We start from the raw sequence: 22,374 nt of genomic DNA, 5'->3' as shown, positions 1-22,374 counted from the left end.
CCAGTTCAAAGAATGTAGAACTTTGACGCTTATAAAAGTTCACATTTTCATTAAACAGACACAAATCTTCGAAACTTTTTCATCGGATTATTCAACAACCGAAAAAAGTTTATATTATCCTCAGGGGAGAAATACTCGTATAGTAACTATAATTTATTATATTAACACCCGAAATCATTTTATGTTAATGTATAATTACATACCAAATGAAAATGTAAAAACCATGAAAGAAATCACATACATTTATAATACGTTTACATATTTAAGTATTCATATTTTTGTGTAAAAATAAGCTTATATAGATATTATGAGAAAACCGTAAGCGTGAACTTAAGTGGCTATTTTTTAATTCAAAATATTGTGTATATGATATATAATTCAATGAATAAATACTTGTTAAATTTATTTAAATATGTAAGAAACTGTGTCTTAAAATGTAAAATTGTCTAAAAAACGTATTTATTTAAAAATGCTTTACTTTTTATTTTGAAACAATATACTTAAATTATGTATAAAGATTTCAAGTTAAATAAAAATTTGAATAAATTCAAAAGAAGAGATCTTAGCTTTCTTAACGTAGACATTCAATTTTTATTTAAAAATAAGTGAATGCAAGAACTATGAACAAAAGAGCTTGTGTTTATTTATTGCTAATATTTAAAAACGTATTGTCAGTAAGTAGGTAAAAGTCATTCACGTTGTACATGGAAAAACTCGACCATATTTTTTGTATTTTTAACTAAATAGTAAATAACGAATGCCGTGAAAAAAAATGAAACGCATTTTAAATAATTTACTTTAAATTAGGTACCTACTTCAAATTCGCCACTCTTCGTACATATTAAACAGTCAAAAAGCGCATATTATAACATGGCGTTAATCACTGCGTAAAGTTGGAAATAACGATTAAATTTTAATTATTATTTTTTTTCAGATCAATCATATTGTCCATTCACTTCATTCGTACTTCAGACTACAAGCACTCGTCGTTACACTCGAACAAAATAACAAAATAATATAGTGATAATATTAACAAAAGACCGGCGTAGTGTTAACTACTAGAAATTGTGGACAATGCGCCAACAATTATAGGTAATACGCCACATCATCGCCTACAATATGCTTCATTAACTTTTGCAATAACAATCAAACCGACAAAAATCCTCAATGGATAAACGTTTTGCTTGTGTTTTATCTTTTTGACAATGTTTTTATTTTGAGCACCTGACCGCTGATCAAAGGTTATTGTGGCCGAGATAACATCGTAATCGACTACTACACACTCACTTACTCACACACTCATACTCACACGATACAATCTGTTCACAGGAGGAGAAGTGAAACCGGTAGAATGGCACACTATAATACTGGTCAAAACGTCCGGTCTCCGTATCAGTCGGCAACTATTACAACAGCCGACTTCAACTAATGCGACGGTTGTTGATTTCGCGTTCGTCTTGCTTTGCTTACTGTACTTGGTGGCCGATGACAATATTTAATTGTTATAATTTTAGTTTTATCGATAAGCCGATTTTGCATAATTATTACGAATAATGCATTATTCAGTTGACAAGGCGTTGCTGGTGCTGATCGCTTGCACGAGTACTTACGCCTTACCCTGGAGAAAAAGCGAACCCAGCGCAAAATGTGGATATGAGGTACGGTCATTTAAATCAAATTTTACGTTAAACTGCCCTAAATCAATGGACATCGTGTACGATTAATAAAATAATATACATAGTATAGTACATTCGCAGTAAATATTATATTGTACAGTGCATCTATAAGTACTATAGCATACTTAAATTACTAATAATATTCATCAACAGGTAGTTTTTATTTAAATATCTTAAACAGAATTAAATATTAACTATATATTGTAGTCAAAAAATTAAAATTATAGCATAGTAATATTTTCTACGTTAAATCTTGTAAGCTATTTTATAGCGTACAATATATATGTCATACATTTATTTTTATTCTTCATAATTCGTAATCAAAAGTTTTAATAATCAATATTTGAGTTAAACAAGTAATGGTTTTTATGTCCTGTCATAAGGTCATTCATCCGATAATAATACAGCGTGAATTAATTGGTAAATTATTTATTACCTAGTTTATTATTTATTAACATTTGTGTATTTATAAAATAACAAATTAATGTAATTCTTAATTTTTTTTAACTAATTTATTGTAAGGACAGACAATTCTGAAGTACTGATTTATTAATCAAGCATGTTACCATATTATTATAGTTATTTAAGTTAAATTCGAAATTTTTTTCCATATAAATAATAAAATTTTATGAAAAATTGGTAAATAAGAAAAACCTGCACTATCGAGGTTTTTTTAATGGTAATAGACATATTACGCATACACGCACGATATTTTTATTAAAATATAAAATAATAATATGCTAATGATATAATATGTCTTAAAGATTAGCAAGGATATATATTAACAGTTAAAACAGTTTATCTCTCGTCATGATCATTTATATAATAATATGAGTGTGATTGGCGTTAAAGTTGAATTGGATCATATTAAATCTAACCCTTTGTTTCGGTAGAAACCCGGTTACATATATTTATCGAATAATAAAGGAATCCTTAAAATATACGACATAGTTTAGTACTAAATAAGCTCAAATATTGTCAAAATTAAAATTGTACCTACGGTTTCCCATATAAAATGTTCAAATTATTTGCCAGTTAAAAAAAAAAAAATACTTATATTTTAAGGTTGATTTATTTATTCAATAATCAGTCTTATCCAATTCTACAATTTAATATAATCGTTTAAAATTTAAACTTTAAATAGTTAAAACAAATTTTAATTTAATCGAAAATTAGCTAACATTATCGTAATGAAATACAAAAATTTCTTTTCAAATATAGACACCCATACTTCTATCAAAATTCTCTAGCAAAATTTATGACATAATTCTTGTTAATATTAATTGGAACATTTTTTTTTATGGATACCTCTTGAGATTAAACACATTTTTGTTATTGTTTCAACTTGGATCTCAGTTATTTAAATTGATTAAATACTTTATGTTGGTGTAAACACTATGAAATTATCAGTAATGATGTACATTATGTGGGAGCTTTCTGTATCGTTTATTGATACATAGATTTATTATATTTTGTTATTTCTACAAAGTTTAACATTTATAAAATTTGGCAACAATGCACAAAATCAAAATACTTTTTAACGGAGAAGAATTTATAAAATAAGGTATCATTAATAAAAACAAATTTGCAATAATTGTACCCGTATATTTGTCATTATATAAATTTAACCTATTGCTTGAAATTCTAAATGCGTGTAAGAGATTAAAACGAATTTAACTGTACATTTGCATATATTATGTAAGTATCAACGTAAAAACATTGTGTTTATTTTAATAATGGAATAAAATGTAGCCTGTAGGTAATTAGTCAATTCATAATTTTAAAGGATTTTTGATGTTTAAAAAAATGTATATCAGGTATAACTATGACATACTATACATAATTATTGTAATAAATGTTCGATACAATTTCATTTAAAATACAAATCTGTATTAATATTTTAGTATTTCTGATAAATTACTGGTCAATTAATTGTACGTTGAATTATTATAAATTATATTATGTAACACAATCTCATTAGTTATCATACGTATTGAAAGCTGTTAAAAATTATTCAATAATTTATATTATTGAACAAATTTAGCATTTGTATACATTAGGTATACACGTATGAAAACGGTTATGTCTGTCAGTTATTGATTGCATAATAATAAAGGCGATTATTTAAGAATAAACTAATGTATTATTTCTGTTTAAATTTATAATGATTATTATCAGTAGATACAACATAAATATAATAATAACTGAAATAATATAGAATATTTCCAAACATATAAATATGTGATAAAGTAAAATAAATAATTTAATATTATCCATAGTACATGGAGTTTACCATAAGTCTGATGTTTTATCAATGCTTTAGTTGGTAAAATATTTTTCTGATCGTAAACATTGATTGGTTGTTCATCTTTTATTTTAGTTTTACAAAGGTATTCCATTAAACAGAGTGTCCCGTTAGGTTTTACCACTTTTACCCATTGCGATATCTCATGAACTAATGGAAATATCATAATTCTGTATTTTTTACAGAGACTAGGTTTTTAAGTATTTCATATTTTAATTTAATTTAATGTTTTGGTAAAAAAGTTTAAAAAATAATTTTTTATTCAATTATTTAAAAATAAATTTAAGATAGGCATTTTATAAAGTTTATTTTTCTTAAAATGTTAACGTTTGAACGTTTTATTTTTCTTAATATTGTACATTTTTTTTAATACACTGTAAACATTTGCCGGCCGCACGAGCCAGCGGGTCACATGTTGATATTTTAATATCACTGGTAATAATTTTATTAAAAATATTAGATATAATAAAATTGTGAAAATAAAATGTTAAAACGTCAAAATTTTCTGAAAAATAAACTCTATAAAGTAGCTATCATCAGTTTTTGTTTTAAGTAATTCAATTAAAAATTACTTTTTTTTTACTTTTTTACTTAAAAATTAAAATATGAAATACTTGTAGTATTTATCTCTATGTGTCTTATATATATATACATATAAAAATAGAAATATGGTATCTTCATTATTTCAGGAAATATATCAATGAGTAAAATTTTCACGGAACACCCTGTACCTACAGTGTACATACATATACATAATATAGATATATAACTAAGGTACCTACGTTTAAAGACATAAAATTATATGTAAACCAACGACAGAGAATAAGAACCTCATGAATAAGTAAAACCATTTTAAAGTTGTAATATATACAACGTACTTTTACGTACCTATAAACGTTTAACGAGGAATAATAAATAGCACATATTATTTTGTTATAATTGAAAATGACGAGTCCGGCTATTTTTCGTTATACAACTGAGAAACTGTAAACTAGGGTAAACAGTATACCTATCTGGGCAAACTTACCTACCTATATTATTAAATAAGCCAAGCATGTATATAAACAATAATGACGTTTCCTGCACATTCTTATATTTGTAGAACGACTTAACGGTGAACATTTACCAAGACTAGTAATATTTTTATTATTTTTATGGATATTTTTTTCAGTCGTGTCATCCAGTCAAAGATGGATATCTCAATGTGCACTTTATACCTCACACACACGATGACGTTGGCTGGCTGAAGACCGTCGATCAATATTATTTCGGCAGTAATTATATTATAATAATACCTATAAAATTAATCATTTAGTTTTAATATTCCCAAAAATCCACTGATTTATTCAAATGCAGTACATTAATACAGTATTATGTAATAATAAAAAATATTTAATGTATTATACATAATATAACTATAATTTATTAATTAAAAAAAAAAAAATAATAATAATAATAATAATTAATAAAAGAGGAAAAACTGTATATTTATTTTATAATAAATATATAATACTTAATTTATGAGTCAAAATATTAAATATTATAATTTGCATTGAAGTACCTAAATAAAACTACGCTGACTAATATTGTATTTAAATGAGCCACATTAATTTTGTAACCATTTTTAAGATTTTTACCATATTCAATCCTTGTGGTTTATATCTATTTAATTGCTTTACATATATTTTTCATTTGATATTATGATGTACATTTTTTTTTTTTTTTTTGAGCATGTGGGTGTATAAATTGTTTCTTATTTATACATTTTAAGTACATATTTAAAGTTTAAAGAAGTTAAGTCAAAGTTAAATGAGAACTTCAAACATTTTATTGTACTTATCTACTTATCTAAAACCTTATAAATAATATAATACACTAAAATAAATTATTAGTTTGATATTTATATTTGATATTTTAAACACTAAAAGCTTAAAATGAATACTCAGCTTTAGAATAAATTATAAAAAATCAATGGGTTGCTAGTTATTTAAATCTATATAAAACACTGCGGTAAAACATTTGACAAATGACCTGAAATTTGCAAAATAATATTACTGAGTTCTAATTAGAAAAACTTCTTTTGTTATTGTAAAACGCAATTAATTTATGATACAAAGAATATTTTATGATTTTAAAATGTCAGTCAATACTCTAGTAAAATAAATACTGAAATTTTATTTTATAAGAGCTTCTGAAGTTGTAGTTCATGTCATTACGCGCAAAAATAATATAATTAAAATACATTTAAGTATTATACATAATAATATTATGTAAACTAAATATATTTATACAAATGAATAGTAAAATTGCGTCTCGTTAATTTAACCGCTTTTTAAATCCTTCTCAATTAGTTTTTGATAAAACACTAATTATTGTGCTTTAAAATAAGAACATAATATTCACGGTGTATAATACAATATTATATGCACTGATCGTATGCGTAGAAAAAAAAACAGAAGAACTGCCGTTTTATGTCCGTATGATAGTTTTTATATTAATTAATCTTTTAAAATTCTTTTTTAGCAAACAATTCCATTCAATTGGCCGGCGTACAATTCATTTTAGACTCTGTGGTCAACGAACTGGCTAAAGACCCGAATAAGAGGTCGGTCCAAAAGATAAACATATTTTGTTGCGATAAAAACATAATAGCTCCCCTCCCCCTCCCGTCGAATTCTCAATTAAATGTGTCTGGTATGTCTATTTCCCGACAGGTTCATCTACGTGGAAACAGCGTTCTTCTGGAAATGGTGGGTAGATCAGTCCGAGGAGACGCAGACCATCGTAAAAGACCTTGTGGCGTCCGGGCGGTTGGAGTTCATCGGCGGCGCGTGGGCCATGAACGACGAAGCTGCTTCAAATTACATGTCCATTGTCGACCAATTTACTTGGGGTCTAAGGTAAATAATATATGCGTCCGATTCGCAGAGCCGAACGGATACGGTGTAAGCCACGCGTTGTCGTCACCGGTCAGATCGATTGTTAACCGCACATCGTACCTGTACAATAATGAAATTAACATCCGTCCAATCGGTAACCATTTGAATTTCATTCGTGGTAATGAACATTCGTCGTTAGTATAGTGTTATTCGTACACTTAATGAATAATGACAAACGACGTTAATTAGAACTTACGGTCGACGTTTATTTCGCATGGATTTGCGAACAACACAATAGGGACCAAAGACGGAACAAAAATTATGAGTGAAATATTTCGGGGCCAATACAAAACGGTATTGTGTATTAATTATACAGACCAGATAGTATACTATAAAAGCACCTAAAAAATCAAAATAGGCAACCTAATTATAAAAAAATTATATATTTCATTTTAGTAGGAATAATTATAATGATAATTAAAAAAAAAAAAAATGCATAGGTATCGATTGTATGGTAATATTTTTACCATCGGTGACTATAATATTATAGGCTAGAGTAGGGAAAATTGATTTGGGTAGACTCATGTCCCCGTAATATTTAATAAAATTAAAACAGGCCTTAGTACCCCACTCCTCCAGTTATAATTATCATTACACAAATGGTACAAAATTATTGATTATATTATAATTTATATTAACATCTATCATATCTATGCAACTATTATTGTACTAAACAAACTAAATAAAAAGAATAACTGATGAAAAAATCTGTTGTAAAAATATATTACTTGTACTGTCTGCTTATATTATTTTTTTAACACGTATTTTGTGGAAAACTTAACAATTCTTATTATTCGTGTTTATATCACATAATATTTGAAATACTGTGCCATAAAAACAACATTTTAAAGTTATTTTTATTTTTCCAAGAATATTTATTGAGTTTGATTTAAATATTTTTAGGAGAAATTGATATTTACTTAGCACTTTCTCCATAGGGACTTATGAGATTTTTTTTAAGGAAAGTCTAAATCCTCTACTCAAGGTCAATTCTTATTTTGTCCATAAGTACATCTACCCATGTCATTTTCCGATTTATTATCAACTAATATATCACCGGTTACTTTACAGAAAATTAAATGATACATTCGGCGAGTGTGGAAGACCTCACATCGGGTGGCAAATCGATCCATTTGGCCATTCAAGGCAAATGGCTACATTGTTTTCGCAATTCGGTTATGATGGACTATTTTTTGGCCGACTGGACTTCGAGGATAAAATACAAAGGCTAACAAATAAAACAGCAGAAATGATATGGCAATCCAGTCCTAATATTGGTAATTATATAATATAACGATGTACGTAATTAAAGAACTTGTTCATCAGACCGATTTCGTTTGTTATGTCTTATCTGTCTTTTATACACGAAAACCACATCTGTTTTCGTAGCGATAAGTAAAGTTATATGTATGTAAAGAGAGATTAAATCTTTTAACGTCAACAAAATATTACGAGATTGGACTTTAAAGTAAACTACCATGTGCGGTAATCAGAATTCGAACCAACACAAATTATATTATAATATAACGTTTTTTGTTATACAACGAAAGTAATAATAAGAAGAAAAATATTTTAAATCATGTTTTATCATCATGAATAAAGCCCGAGGCAATTGGTTTTACAATATTTTTAAGAAATTCTTTTCTCTCGATGTAGAAAATTTGGGCTCTGCAGATTTTACTTTGAGAAAAGCAATTTTAGAGAATCTAGTTTAAAAAATGTATTTGTAATAGTTTGATAAAAATATGGAGAAGAACATTTGAAATTGCATCAATTTTGAACAAACAGCACACATTTTTTGGATAGCTCTATGTACAGTATTACTTAAAGTATTGTTTTAAATGTAAGTTTATTTTAAATTTTAAAAATAAAATTTACACTTGACGAAATGCTGCAGGTTCAAATCATATTATGGAAAGCGAAATCAATGATTAATATCCAGTTTTGTTTTAGCAACTAATTGGTTATGAATTTTTGTAAAAAAAAATTGTGGGTTATATTTTAATATTATAACTATGCATATTTTAATTCAATAAATTCAATATGTCTAGTATTGTTTTCAAACAAATTTAGTCGATCGCTTTTTTTTTAAATGCATTGTATTTGCATAATTAATACCTACTAATAACGTGCTCAACCATAAACCAATTTAATTACGCTTCACAGTTTGTTTAAAATTTAATTTATGATTTTGACATATTGTGTTTAAATTTTTTTTACACTTGATTAAATGGTTTAGTCTAAATTAGTTCAATAATACAGGCATTAATGGTTTGTTGATTAAAAAACCGTGCGGTAAACATGATTATATTGTACTAAAAGTAAACTGACGTTATTCATTATAATATTATTTTGTGTTTATCTTTAGATAATATTGTTTAGTATTTAATTAATCTCCTCATTTATTGTTGATAACTTATATTTAAGAAACATTGCATGGTTACATATCGAAATATTTATTCTTACCGCTTTAATATATTTCTCACGTACACAATGCAATTCATTTTATTAAACTCATTATTATTATCACAAGCCATGTTTACAAAATAGATCATAATATCCAAGATGTATCTTTTGAAAGATAATCTTAAACTTTATATCTAATTTCGTTATACTTGCTTTATTACCGACTTTCTTTTTTAAGCCAAATTTTTTAATTAGCATGGCCGCTCGTTCAGTAATATTTTATCTTTTAAATTAAATGTATCATATTTTTACTGGATGATATCCCTCCTAAGTGTTACCACCTTACCTTATTCATCAACTGAAATTTATTAACTCCACTCTCTATATTTTTCATACAGATTCACATTTTTTTTCTTAGCTCTTATGTTTGAGTAATCGAGACCATAATAGCGTATACACTCGGTTATCACTTTACCCACGACAAATTCATGTATAAACGTAATAACTGGTTAATTGTGATTTTTCATTTGTTTGAACTTAATATTAAACAATAATGTGCAATTTTTTATCAAATTTTCTTTGTTGGTTAAATAATATAATTATAAATATTTTTATTATCTGAAAATGGATTCAATTATTCATTCCATTCTAAATCTATTGAACAATGAAGTACATTAAAACTTATTAAAATCAACATAATATTGATATATTTAAATTTGTGTGCTATAAAGTTCATTTCATATATTTATTATTTTTGGATCAGTTTTTTTTATAGGCGATATCTCAGTAGTTACAATTCATAATAAAATATATATTATGTTATAAAAAATTGATCATTGTTACGAAAACAAAACAAAATTAATAATATAATTATTGAGATATCATAAATATTTAGATCACAATTAAGTATAAGCCCAGTAAAAATAATTTGAAAAATGTTACGACTAAAAATATATAAATTTAAATTAAGAACATTAGTATTGTTGGGGTAGTTAATTAAAATCTTCATAATTAGAAATTATGTTTATTGACTCAAACATTTTTGTATTCAATTAAAAACATAAATATTGCTAGTGGTACATTAAACCTTAACAATATATGTTTGACTATTTCTATGCTTATTGATCTTTATAAATGTGTATACAACAATTATAGTTGTAATAAAAATACGATTTTTATTTTGTATCAACATATTTTTTCATAACTATGATTTTGATTTTTTTTTAAATTTATTCTCACTATCATCATAATATTTCTTTAGAAAATTACATATTTTAATTTTATATTTATCAACCATTTTTTTATACCCATCAATAATGTTTAAAACTTTCATATAATTTTTAAAATTTATAATATTAAACACATTTTTTTATAATTTATTATAAAAAATGTAATATTTATAGTACTTATGTGGCTTTTCTTAAGAACATATAATAATAAAAGTGTAATAATAAATACTAAATCGTTAATAGACATTTTACAAGAGTATAACAAAAATTCCAACAAGAATTTGTTTTGTGAAGACTTGATGATTGAATTTTTAAAAGGTATAATTTCGCTTCAGGCATATCTTTTGACTCAGATGGGACTTGAATTAAATTATTTATTTTAAATGTTATTGCTTTAGGTATTAATTCCTACAAACTAAAATATTATGAACTCAAGATTGTTTTACCCGTGTTATAACCTCAACATCGTATTTTCTTTAATAAAATTGAAATAATCCAATAACTCGTTAGATTCATTTATATTTTTAATACTGTGAAGGTTACCCTTTGTTAGTCGCTCGTTATTTTGTGATGTTAGTTATAGCGTGGAATACAATAATTGTACCGCGATAGTATTTATTGTTCTAAGCCATTTGAATTATATTTTGTTTGTTTATTATTAAAATTGATGTATACAAATACCATAGTTAGTCAGTTTATACATTAATGGAAAGAAAAATTAACATTTTACAAATAAAAACCGATGAAATACTAATTTTTAAAAATTTTAATACCACTATTAAATATCAACAGATCAAAAACGTTAGTAGGTATACATAATAAAATACGTTTTCAAATATTATTGATTGAGATAAAAATATATCTATACTACCAAAATAATTTCTTCATGATATAAACACCATATTTATGATCTTAGCATGATAGTTAGACATTTAGACTTAAGAGGGACTCACATAAACAGTACACTCTGTGGCGAGTATATACTTGTATATAACAAAACCTAAGCCAAATATTAAAATAATCGATTTCACCTATTGACGAGAGTAAATTCAGTCCGTTGGAGTATTTGATAAAAATAATTCTTCATTTTATTTTCCGAAAATTTGAATGTCGAAAATAGATAGGCGAGTAGGTAATAATCAAATGAATATTATTTCATTGTCCCTCATCACGTCATATAAAATATATGTATCGTAAGAATTTAAAAACTAATGGCTTAGTCGTGTATGAGGTTGACTATAGATTTTTGACTGAATTAAAAAGTGATTTTGTAGTCCTATTCGTCATATTCTTGAATAAAGCGCTTTTGTTTGGAATTTTTGTAAAGTTGATGATTCAAGGCAGCTTTTATGGAAGGGGCAAAATACCATAGAAAAAACAATTTAAAATTATCTTTTTAAATGTTAATATTATAACTTACTAAAGTACTAGCCAAGTTTCATAGTAAGAAACCCTTATCGCTCCCCCGAATATTGATATTTCTAATCTTTAAGGTTTCTACCACAATCTACATTCTCGATCCTCTGCTCTCTTTTACATTTCAAATATTACCACTTACTATACATTTGGCTAACGAGTATATTAGAGGATGGATTTCAAGCGTTAATGTGGACCCTACTTTTAATTTTGAATTGTATTTTTTTTAAGTTAAGCTGTGTTATTATTTATTTATTTTTGGTATTATAAACTTAAATTGTATTTGATCGTATCTTGTTTTAAAGACTACACACCTTCATTACAATAAAATAATAAAATATTATGCATAAGTCTTCAAAAACGTAAATTGCGTACATCTAGATTAATTCTAACGGTAACATATATGTGAGCCATCACTCCGCTGCAGTATATTGTTCAATGTTCATATATATATATAATATACAATATACATAGTTAGATGTGCGTGCTTTATATGTATTACACTACACCTATTTTATAATTGTTTTACTTGCGATTTAGGTTCATCAGCGGATCTCTACACACAAGTTCTTTACAACTACTATAGTGCACCTGACGGTTTTTGTTTTGACATCGTGTGTGGCGTCAACCCAATCGTGGACGACATACACAGTCCCGAGTACAACGTAGAAGCCAAGGTAAAGTATTGAGAAATAAAATTCTTCCCCTCCTCCTTCCACAACGATCCTTATGCATATTCTTCTCGTAAATCACTCCGTTAGCGGTATGTGCATATAATAATATATTATATATATATATTATATTTTTGCGCATTATGCGTAAAAAAAAAATTGAATGAATTAGGCGAATTATTTGATCAATTACTTGCGGTACCAAGAGCAAGCATACCAGAATCACGGAAACGTGATATTGACAATGGGCGGAGACTTTACGTACCAAGATGCACATTACTATTTCAAATCCTTAGACAAATTAATCAAGTAAATCACCTATGTTTTATATTAGATTATTAAACACATGTACGTACGAATGTACGATGTATATACACATTCAGGCGAACCGGTTAATTGAGTACGTTGAAAAACAAGGTTCTCAATTTCGCTCTAACAATGTGATATTAACAATGGGCGAAGACTTCCAGTACACTTCTGCTGCTATTAACTTTCGTAGTATGGACAAACTCATTAAGTTAGTACACACAAAGTGGCGCACAATGGCATTTATATAATATTTTTTGGTTGCACTTTTCACTTGCACACGTCAACATAACAATCATTAATCGCGTAAACGATCCATTGTGCAAATGTACATAGTTATATTAAGTGTATGCGACGTGTAATTTATTCGTCGTTGTAAAAGTCTGGCGATTTATTAATATATTATTATTGTTTTAAACTTTTAACACAATATAATAACAATAATAATTGATAATTTTTTGACTTTTAAAATTGTATGTAATAATTTTAACACTTTTCAAACTTAAATAACTGCAATTTATCGTTGTTGTTCGTTAATCATGCGAATATTGTAATTGACAACATACTACATATTATTGTAAATAAATAATGGTTACAAATTTCTAAATTGGAAAATATAATCTTTTTAAAGGAAAATTTAAAATGCCTGAGTACAATTATATGATATATATATTTAGTATTATCATATAATTTTAAAATAAAATAAGTTGTTAGCCTAAGTTTAAATTATTATTACTTTGATTCGATTAAAAATGAACTGATACAATATCATGTATACTTTTAAGTTGTGTGAGACGAATAATATTACAATAACATATTTATTACTACAATTAAACATAAATCTTATGTACTGAATTTCATATTGATTAAATTACATTTATTTCTTTGAATTTAATATTAAATTAAAGAAGAAAAAGTTTTATAACTCAGGTTCAAAGTTATTTTAATGAAGAAAGGCCAAAATAATAAGAAATATAATTTTATCTTAAAATAAGTTTTCTTATAAATAAATTGATTGTTTTAAGCAATGAATTTGAATTATTTTTAGTTAAAACTATATTCTTAATGAACAAAACAATTTTTTTTTTTAGAATCTTAAACTAGAAGTGTAAATATATGTTTTGAAATCAACATTGCATAATTAGTTAACATTAAAAATTGATTATTTTAGTTTAAACTCAATAAAATATAATTTTTTTTTTCTGAATTTTCAAAAAATATTTATTTATATTTATGTTTTATATTTTATCTTGTCTTAGTTTTTAACTTTTTGGTATAGTAAGATGTATTAAAATAATGAAAAACTAGATTTATTGTTAAAATAAATAATATAAATATTTTTTGTAATGACAACATATTAAAATTAAAGTACAAAATATAAACTTTTCAAAACTTTCTTGATCCTCTTTATTATTTACAAAGTTTCAATGATGTATATTTACAAGTTACAAGTCATAATTATTAATTTTTGTCCGTGGAAGAATTATACATTCTAATTTATAATTATTACGAAATTAAAACAATACATTTTGAAACAAAACAAAATAAATAATTTCTGGTTCAAGATGTTTGTCATTAATTATACATCCTAAATAAATTTACAACTATAAAATTTCGATCTAGAGATCAAAATTATTTCATAAGTTAAATGTATATATTTTATAGTAAATAATATCTAATAATGATAAAAAATGTTTTATTTGTTTTAAGGGATAGTTCTGTGATTTTTTTAATTTTATAATAATTATTATATTCGAAATTTTCAGAATTAAAGTACAGCTAATCAAACATTGGTTATCACTTTATAGAAAACGGCTATAGTGCCGTTTCTTTTGGCTTATTTATTTAAGAATATAAAATTTATTTTATAAATTGCATTAGAAGTAACTATTTTTGATTTAAAACAAGATTTATAAAATGAAAACACTGTTTATTCAATAAATGTATAAAAATATATTATGTTCATTGTTTTCCCGAAATGCCCCATGTAATTAAACCCACTAAATATCAATATTTTATAACAACACAAAAACAGCATGCGTAATGTATTATTTATTAGAAAAAAAAATGTCAACCACGTTAGCTTAACGAATATGAATCAAATAAATTGTGAGAATAAAACATTTAACCCACTATTAAAATTAACGAAATACAATAACTTCTTGAAATTATTATATATCAATCAAGTATAAATTATATTAAACAATTAAAATATCGAGCCTGGGGGTTTTTTTATAGGTCGGAAATCATAATTATGGACAATTTTTTCAGGCACAAAAACTTATTGCGTATGCAACCAATCAATCCTTTAACTATCGAACTAATCATATTATATTAACTATGGGTGATGATTTCCAATACGCAGATGCAGCTGTTAATTTTTATAGCATGGATAAACTAATTAAGTTAGTATTACATTATATATGAAGTGCATTAATAATTTTTCAAATTTAATAGTATATTCTAAAAACGAATATATTGTAATTTAATAATTTTATTGTTCATAGTTATTGATTATTTTACTTGGGTATTTTTAGAAATATTATAGGTAAGCAATTTATAACTCAATTGAGAAACCAAAAAATACGTAATACTAAATTATTTTATTTTTTTACAATCTTAGAAATAACCACAATATTTTAAACTAATTGTTATATATTTTTATTGTTATTTATTAAATATAAGTATAACTTTCAACTGGCCTTTACCGACGGAGAATTTAAAATAAAATAAGTTTGTTTTTATATATATTCATTCAATGCACGAAATTAATGCATATATTACTTTCAAAAGATTTTTAAATATATATATAATAAATATTATTACATTAAATATGAACATCTGAAAGTCATATTATAGTTGTTTGTATAATATTAATAGTTTTTAATGCATTCATTGTTCATTAGCAACCTAGACAAAAAGTAATGACCGACTGGATAACGAATCTACTAATTATTATTATTAAAGTATTTAAAATTTTAATTTTAATTTACCTTAGTATTGTTAGTAAAACTATTTAAGATTTCAATAGGTATTTTGTAATTAATACTGTATATTATATTATTATTATTATGACGTGTGAATGTTCATTATATTATTATTGTGTCTGGTCGTGTATTTTCCTTTTCAAAAGTTTTTCAAATTCGTTTTATTGAACATTGATTTCTATACTAGTTGTTATAGTTATGAATTCTGAATGAAACTTAACAATTCAAATTACTAATTTATTGAAAGATCAATACTGATAATAATTGGTATCTTATACATTATATTATATGATTTATGAAAAAATAATAACTGTAAAAAAAAAAATAATAAAACGCAATCGTGTAATGAATTAATATTTTTCAAAAATCAAATTTTAAAATTTTAATACTTAGAATGAAATTACTGGTACATAGCCGGTAATGAGACGAAGGAAAATAATATACCTACCAGGACACTATATAATATATAAATTATATTTTATGTTTGCCATACTGCACTTTTAACAACACGAATTATTTGATTTATTATTTATTTTGCACAATGGTTTGGTCTTTGGTTTGGTTTAAAAAAATTAGTTCTATTAACAACTATGGTATATGGACAATTAATTTTCTTTGATTAATCAAATACAGGATTTCGAACTTTAACCTTGTATTGTTTGTAGACATATTAACTCAAAACAAGCATCAGGAAGTAAAATTAATGCTATTTACTCTACGCCATCATGTTATATGAAAGCTGTTAACGATCAGAAGATTACGTTCCCAACCAAGCAAGACGACTTCTTCCCATACAAAAGTGACAAACATTCGTATTGGACTGGATACTTTACGTCCAGGCCGACACATAAATATTACGAACGGAGGGGAAATAATCATTTACAGGTACGTAACCAAACTAATTGAAATCAGTGTGTATATGTTTAAAATTTAAGGCGTACTTGAATATTTAATATGCTCAATAATTATTCTGATTGTGTTTCAATATACCGAAATACTGGACCTATATTATAACCTAACCTAACCGAACGTGTTCTATTATTAACAATAATAATATCGTACAATTTTTTTAAAAAAATTGCAACTAACATTACTTTGATTATTATAACTTTTTAGACTTGCAAACAATTAGCCGTCCAGAGTCTAACGGGTGCCAAATACGAACCAAAAATCACAGTACTCCGTGAAACGATGGGGGTGATGCAACATCACGATGCCATTACCGGTACAGAGAAACAACATGTGGCCAACGATTATGCACGATTATTGAACGAAGCGATCGAAGAATGCAAAGAAGCGTCGTGCTCAATATTATCGTAATACAAAAAATAATAATAATCAGTAATGTATTGTGGTGAGGGGGGGGGAGTAAAGGAATACGGAAGTACCGACTCAGAGTACACTCGTAAAATTTACGAGGATAAATCACGTATTTATACCTGTTAGACGTTTTAGTTGTGTGAATAAAATTTTTTAAAATTATATTAAATTTTCAATCAGATAATTACTAAAAAAATATTTAAATATTTAAAGAGCCAATAATCAAAAAAGATTTGATAATCTCGATAATCATCACTAACTATATTAAGTTTTACCCATTTAAATATCATCTATCATACGTGTTATGCTTGTTATATTCTACACCAAATAATGCACCAGATAATTCATATTGTTCTTATAAAATCTATGTATACTATGCATTTTTCATTGTATTTTTTTAAAAATATTTCAATAAATATCTTAAAAACAGCCCTTTTAGAGTAAATTTTACTTAATTCACACAATTAAGACTCCTACAGCATATTTATTTCAAGGGACTGAGACGACTTTTTTTCAATTTGTGATAAGATTTTTAACATCGTAACTAACCTCATACATTTGCAAAAGTTAGCATTATACATCACTGAAAATATAATAAAGGCGTATCCATCGAATAAACGATAACTGCTATAGTTGACGCATTGGTTTTCAGAGGTTTGGCCACCGGCATAGAAACCACAGGTTGTAAGACCTGTCATCTGTTGAACATCAGCCAGTGCGAAGTGTCCGAACACAGCGAACAGTTCGTGCTCACTCTTTACAATCCATTGAGTCGACCGGTGACCGAATTCGTCCGGTTGCCCATAGCCGCCGAGACGGCCTATACCGTGGTAGATCCGTCGGGACAAAGTCTGACGGTACAGTTCGTGCCGTTGCCAAACGCAGTGCTACGTATACCGGGCCGTAAATCGTCGGCCACTGCCGAGCTCGTTTTTCAGGCCAAAGATTTACCGCCACTGGGGTACAAGTCGTATTTAATTACGAAACAATCGAGTAGCTATGATATCAAAAGCTTACCGCGGGCCAAGAGATCGGCAGAATCGGAAACCGGAGGTCCCGTGGACGTGGGTGATAGAGTAAGCATCACGATTTCTATATAATATAATATTATACGACATAATATCATATTGCTAAATTGTTATGCCTATTTACTTATAGTATCATTTAAATTCGAATTAAACGAATCAGGTTGACGTGGGTTCCGTTTTGAAGGAATTTTCCTAAACGGCTGATTTCCTGTTCATTGATTCAATGTATTTTAAGACGTAATTCGATTAAATAGCGAAAAAATTGTTGTCAATAGTTTTACTATAAATAGCCGAAATTAATACCATTCAAGAAAAATTCTAGTATTTAAAATTTAGCATAATCTTATATTTAGTCAACTTTTCACTTTTACTACTATCGAAAACTATTTCTAGATATTGTCTAGTACCTTATTATTACTCTTTAAAAATATTTTTTCTCATGTTTAGTTATATTAGGATAAAATAATTTATTCTTTTCTTCTAACAATATTATTCAATTATTATAGTACGAATTTGTAAACATATAGACATGGGCATATATGATTATGTTATTAACGAAATACGTATTATTATGAGCGCATTAAAATAATTTTATTCTGGGGTTTTCACACTAAAATACAAGTTTTAATATTAAAAAAATAATTGTTCGTATTATTATTTTGTTAAATACTCCTAAAGATTATTTTTACACATATGCCTATTTAAATATACCTGTTGTTTTAGCGTTTAGGTATAACAATCGACGAGAGCGACCCTAAGCGTTTTGTACTGTATGTCGACAATGAGGAAATTCCGTTAATTCAGGAATTTTTATATTACAAAAGTATGGTCGGGGATAATTCAGTAGATTATAAAAGAGCATCGGGAGCTTATATATTTCGTCCTGATGGTGAACCTTTACCTCTTTGCGATAATCAAATAAAACCACGACGCGTCTCAGGTCAGAGGTTTTTTAAATTAAATCGATTTGTATTAGTGTCACAACGATATTAATGTAATATGGTTCTATTTTTATCGATATTCAGGTCCTGTAGTACAAGAAATTCATAGAGAATGCAATGAATGGGTAAGTCAGGTGATAAGAAAATACAACGGAGACGATAATATCGAATTCGAATGGCTCGTAGGACCAATACCAAACGAGTAAATAAATAAAATAATTTTTATTGGTTAGTCCTAATCAGACCCAATAAAAAGTTACTGATTTTGTTTGTTCTTTCTCAGCGATAAAATTGGAAAGGAAGTCATATCACGTTTTCGCATTCCGTTTTATAAGAACAATCAAACATTCTATACCGATTCTAACGGCCGAGAAATGTTGAAACGCATATTGAACTACAGACCTTCATTCTCCTTAAAAGAAAACGTGGAAAACGTATCCGGAAACTATTATCCAATTACATCCCGCATATCGTTAACAGACCAACAAACGCGATTTTCCATTCTCAATGACAGGTCTCAAGGAGGATCGAGTCTTCAGGATGGTGAAATCGAGCTTATGGTACCCATATATATTATATTATATTCTTATGTTGTATCAGGTATTAAATTATGATATAACTATAATAACTCAAATTATCATTCTTAGGTACATAGAAGGATATTCTACGACGATGCCTTTGGCGTTAACGAAGCATTAAATGAGACCGCCTTTGGAGTGGGTTTGGTAGCCAGAGGTAGCCACTACTTAACTTTAGGATCAGTTGATAAACAATTTGTGGTAGAAAGACTATTGTCTCAAAGGAAACTTATTCAGCCACAATATTTTTTCGCGGAGAAACAAAGTGTTGTATCTTACGAAGAACTAAAGAAATCCACTGCTTTACAGGTAAAAAATGTTTAGAATATAAAAACTACGAATAGATTCTAATAATACATATTAATACATATTTATAATAAATAAAATATTATATTATATGAATTATGAATATGTATAGCAATGTAATAATAATTAGTTTAAATTTAGTATTGTAGATCTACGACTACATGATGTGTTTCTAAGTTATACAGTATACATATTATAGTATGCAGATATAAAATATGATGACCTATTGTGTGTTATAATCTGGTCAAAAAAAAAAAAAAAAAAAATAGGCTATAAGAAAATGTAAAAATAAATTAACGAGGTACAAATAATTTAAAAAAAAATAAAAAAAAAAAAAAAAATTCAATAAAATATAATTTCAAAACAACAAGAAAGACTAATAAATAATAATCGAATAAAAAAAATCTCTGTTTTAGCCTTTGTGATATAATAATTCATAAAGAAAATAATTTATATTTTCAATAAAAATATTATAGACAAAAACTTAAATAGTTTATTTAATCAATGGTATAACAGAAATAGTAATATACATTTTTAATTTATTAATGATAAAATTAAATTTACATTTTATAGTTGACTTATCAAATTATAACGGTGAAAACGCGTTCTAGAAGAGAATTAAATTTCCAACTCTAATGATGCATAAAATGTTGACCGAGTCCACGCTATTAATATTCTTACCAATTTTAAATTATTTATTGATTAATATATTTTAGAATAAATAATTTTTGATAAATCTGTTACAGAAAGCATTAAAATATTTCTTCATATTAGAGTTATTTAAGTTCCTACTTATAATTAAAGCGTATTGAAAGAGAACTTTAAACAATTTATTGAGGAATAAAAATAAATAAAAGAAAATAGTTACCACTTAATCATTTTCAATTCGTATTTATTAATTCTGGTTTGTTTTATACATTAAAATACTTGCATTTAGTCAAATTTATATTACAGTTACATAGTAGAATTAAACAGCTTATGAATAATTATAATAAGTGTCTATAGCCAAATTAAAAATGTAAATTTTATTAATGAAGCATACTGAAAGTTACAAAAATATAAAATTGATATAAAAATAAATATAATCACAAATAAATTGAATTGGATTTAAGGATGTATATTTTTTTTTGTTTGTATAAAATATTTATAATTAGGTAATACAAACTAAGTTTACAATTAACTGGTATACATATTATTTTTAATTTTTTTGTAAGATCTTAATTGAGGATTCAATTTTTAGTATTCTGGTTTAAAAAGACCTTTACCAAATAACGTACAGTTACTTACTTTGGAGCCATGGAAAGACGAATCAGTGTTAATAAGATTTGAGCACATATTCGAGTACAATGAAGACAAAAATTTATCCACTCCAGTTGTCATAGACGTACAGGTTTGTTGTTGTTGTTTTTTTTGTTAGTTTTAGTTTAAATTTAAAGATAACCAAATAATAATAAAAAAAAAAAAAAAAAAAAAAAATTGAACAATTGATTGGAATTCATTCTAATATTTTATTAATTAACTAGATTAGATATCGAAACAATTATTATTTTATATTTTATTATATTCTTGGTGTTTTTTTATACATATTTTAAAACGGATTTTGATTGGTTTAGGATTTATTTACAAAGTTCCGTATAGTTTCACTGAAGGAGACAATATTGGGTGGAAATCAATGGCTCTCAGAAAACACTAAACTTACTTGGATGTCAGAAAATAGGAATTCTCCAAACACCGAACAGCCACCAAGGACTGATCAAAAATTCTCTGACCCTAAACACGTCATGTTAACTCCAATGCAGATAAGGACGTTTGTAGCTGAGATAATTCCAAATCCTGCGTGATTCGTTACCAAAAATTTGTAATGTAGTACATTTTAGAATAGTACTTAGGTAGTGTTATATTTATAATTTTTAATGATATAGCTTATTATATTTAGGTTCATAGAATGTAAGGTATTTATAATTTATACATCGACATAGATTATTTCTAATTAAACATTACAGAGGTACGATTTAGACTGAAATTAAAACTGTTATTCTACAACGAATTTGTGTTTAATTTATTGAATAGTAACAAATAGTAACAGATTATGATATTTTTATATTTCATAATTTGTTACACAATTATTTTGATCAGAAAAAGAGTTTTTATATCAAAATAATAAAATTTAATTTAAAAAAAAAAATGCTGATTCATAATAATTTGTTTTTAATTACATAAATTATATTATGATTAATTAGTTATACCTAAATAACGTTTATTTTAA

The 22,374-nt window shown here is 26.1% G+C and overlaps 1 protein-coding gene across 3 annotated transcripts; it reads left to right on the top strand.

Moving 5' to 3' along the window:
• Nucleotides 1–1,350: 1,350 nt before the first annotated feature.
• On the top strand, nucleotides 1,351–22,155 carry LOC114125637 (lysosomal alpha-mannosidase-like). 3 transcript variants are annotated; one of them, XM_027989378.2, is made up of 16 exons: nucleotides 1,351–1,658; nucleotides 5,153–5,255; nucleotides 6,505–6,586; nucleotides 6,696–6,881; nucleotides 7,992–8,197; nucleotides 12,512–12,648; nucleotides 15,220–15,353; nucleotides 16,601–16,820; nucleotides 17,052–17,251; nucleotides 17,908–18,331; nucleotides 19,007–19,223; nucleotides 19,309–19,426; nucleotides 19,508–19,784; nucleotides 19,872–20,111; nucleotides 21,349–21,498; nucleotides 21,722–22,155. In XM_027989378.2, the coding sequence occupies exons 1-16, from the start codon at nucleotides 1,554–1,556 to the stop codon at nucleotides 21,947–21,949; spliced, it is 3,027 nt and encodes a 1,008-aa protein (XP_027845179.2). In that variant the 5' UTR covers nucleotides 1,351–1,553; the 3' UTR covers nucleotides 21,950–22,155. The 3 variants fall into 3 exon arrangements, with proteins under 3 accessions (XP_027845179.2, XP_027845180.2, XP_027845178.2); XM_027989379.2 differs by lacking the exon at nucleotides 15,220–15,353 and adding an exon at nucleotides 13,026–13,159; XM_027989377.2 differs by lacking the exon at nucleotides 15,220–15,353 and adding an exon at nucleotides 12,815–12,951 and having other exon boundaries at nucleotides 1,352–1,658.
• The last annotated feature ends 219 nt before the right edge of the window (nucleotides 22,156–22,374 follow it).

The sequence above is a fragment of the Aphis gossypii genome, chromosome 1, assembly GCF_020184175.1.
Source record: "Aphis gossypii isolate Hap1 chromosome 1, ASM2018417v2, whole genome shotgun sequence".
Classification (NCBI taxonomy): Eukaryota; Metazoa; Arthropoda; class Insecta; order Hemiptera; family Aphididae; genus Aphis; species Aphis gossypii.
The sequence above is the reverse complement of the archived record's forward strand: the minus strand, read 5'-3'. Positions and strand labels throughout refer to the sequence as shown.

Coding starts and splice junctions, on each gene's coding strand:
- LOC114125637 (XM_027989377.2), top strand. CDS start 1,554: ATGCATTATTCAGTTGACAAGGCGTTGCTGGTGCTGATCGCTTGCACG. Junction 6,587..6,695: donor GCTAAAGACCCGAATAAGAG/GTCGGTCCAAAA, acceptor ATTTCCCGACAG/GTTCATCTACGTGGAAACAG. Junction 18,332..19,006: donor CCGTGGACGTGGGTGATAGA/GTAAGCATCACG, acceptor CTGTTGTTTTAG/CGTTTAGGTATAACAATCGA.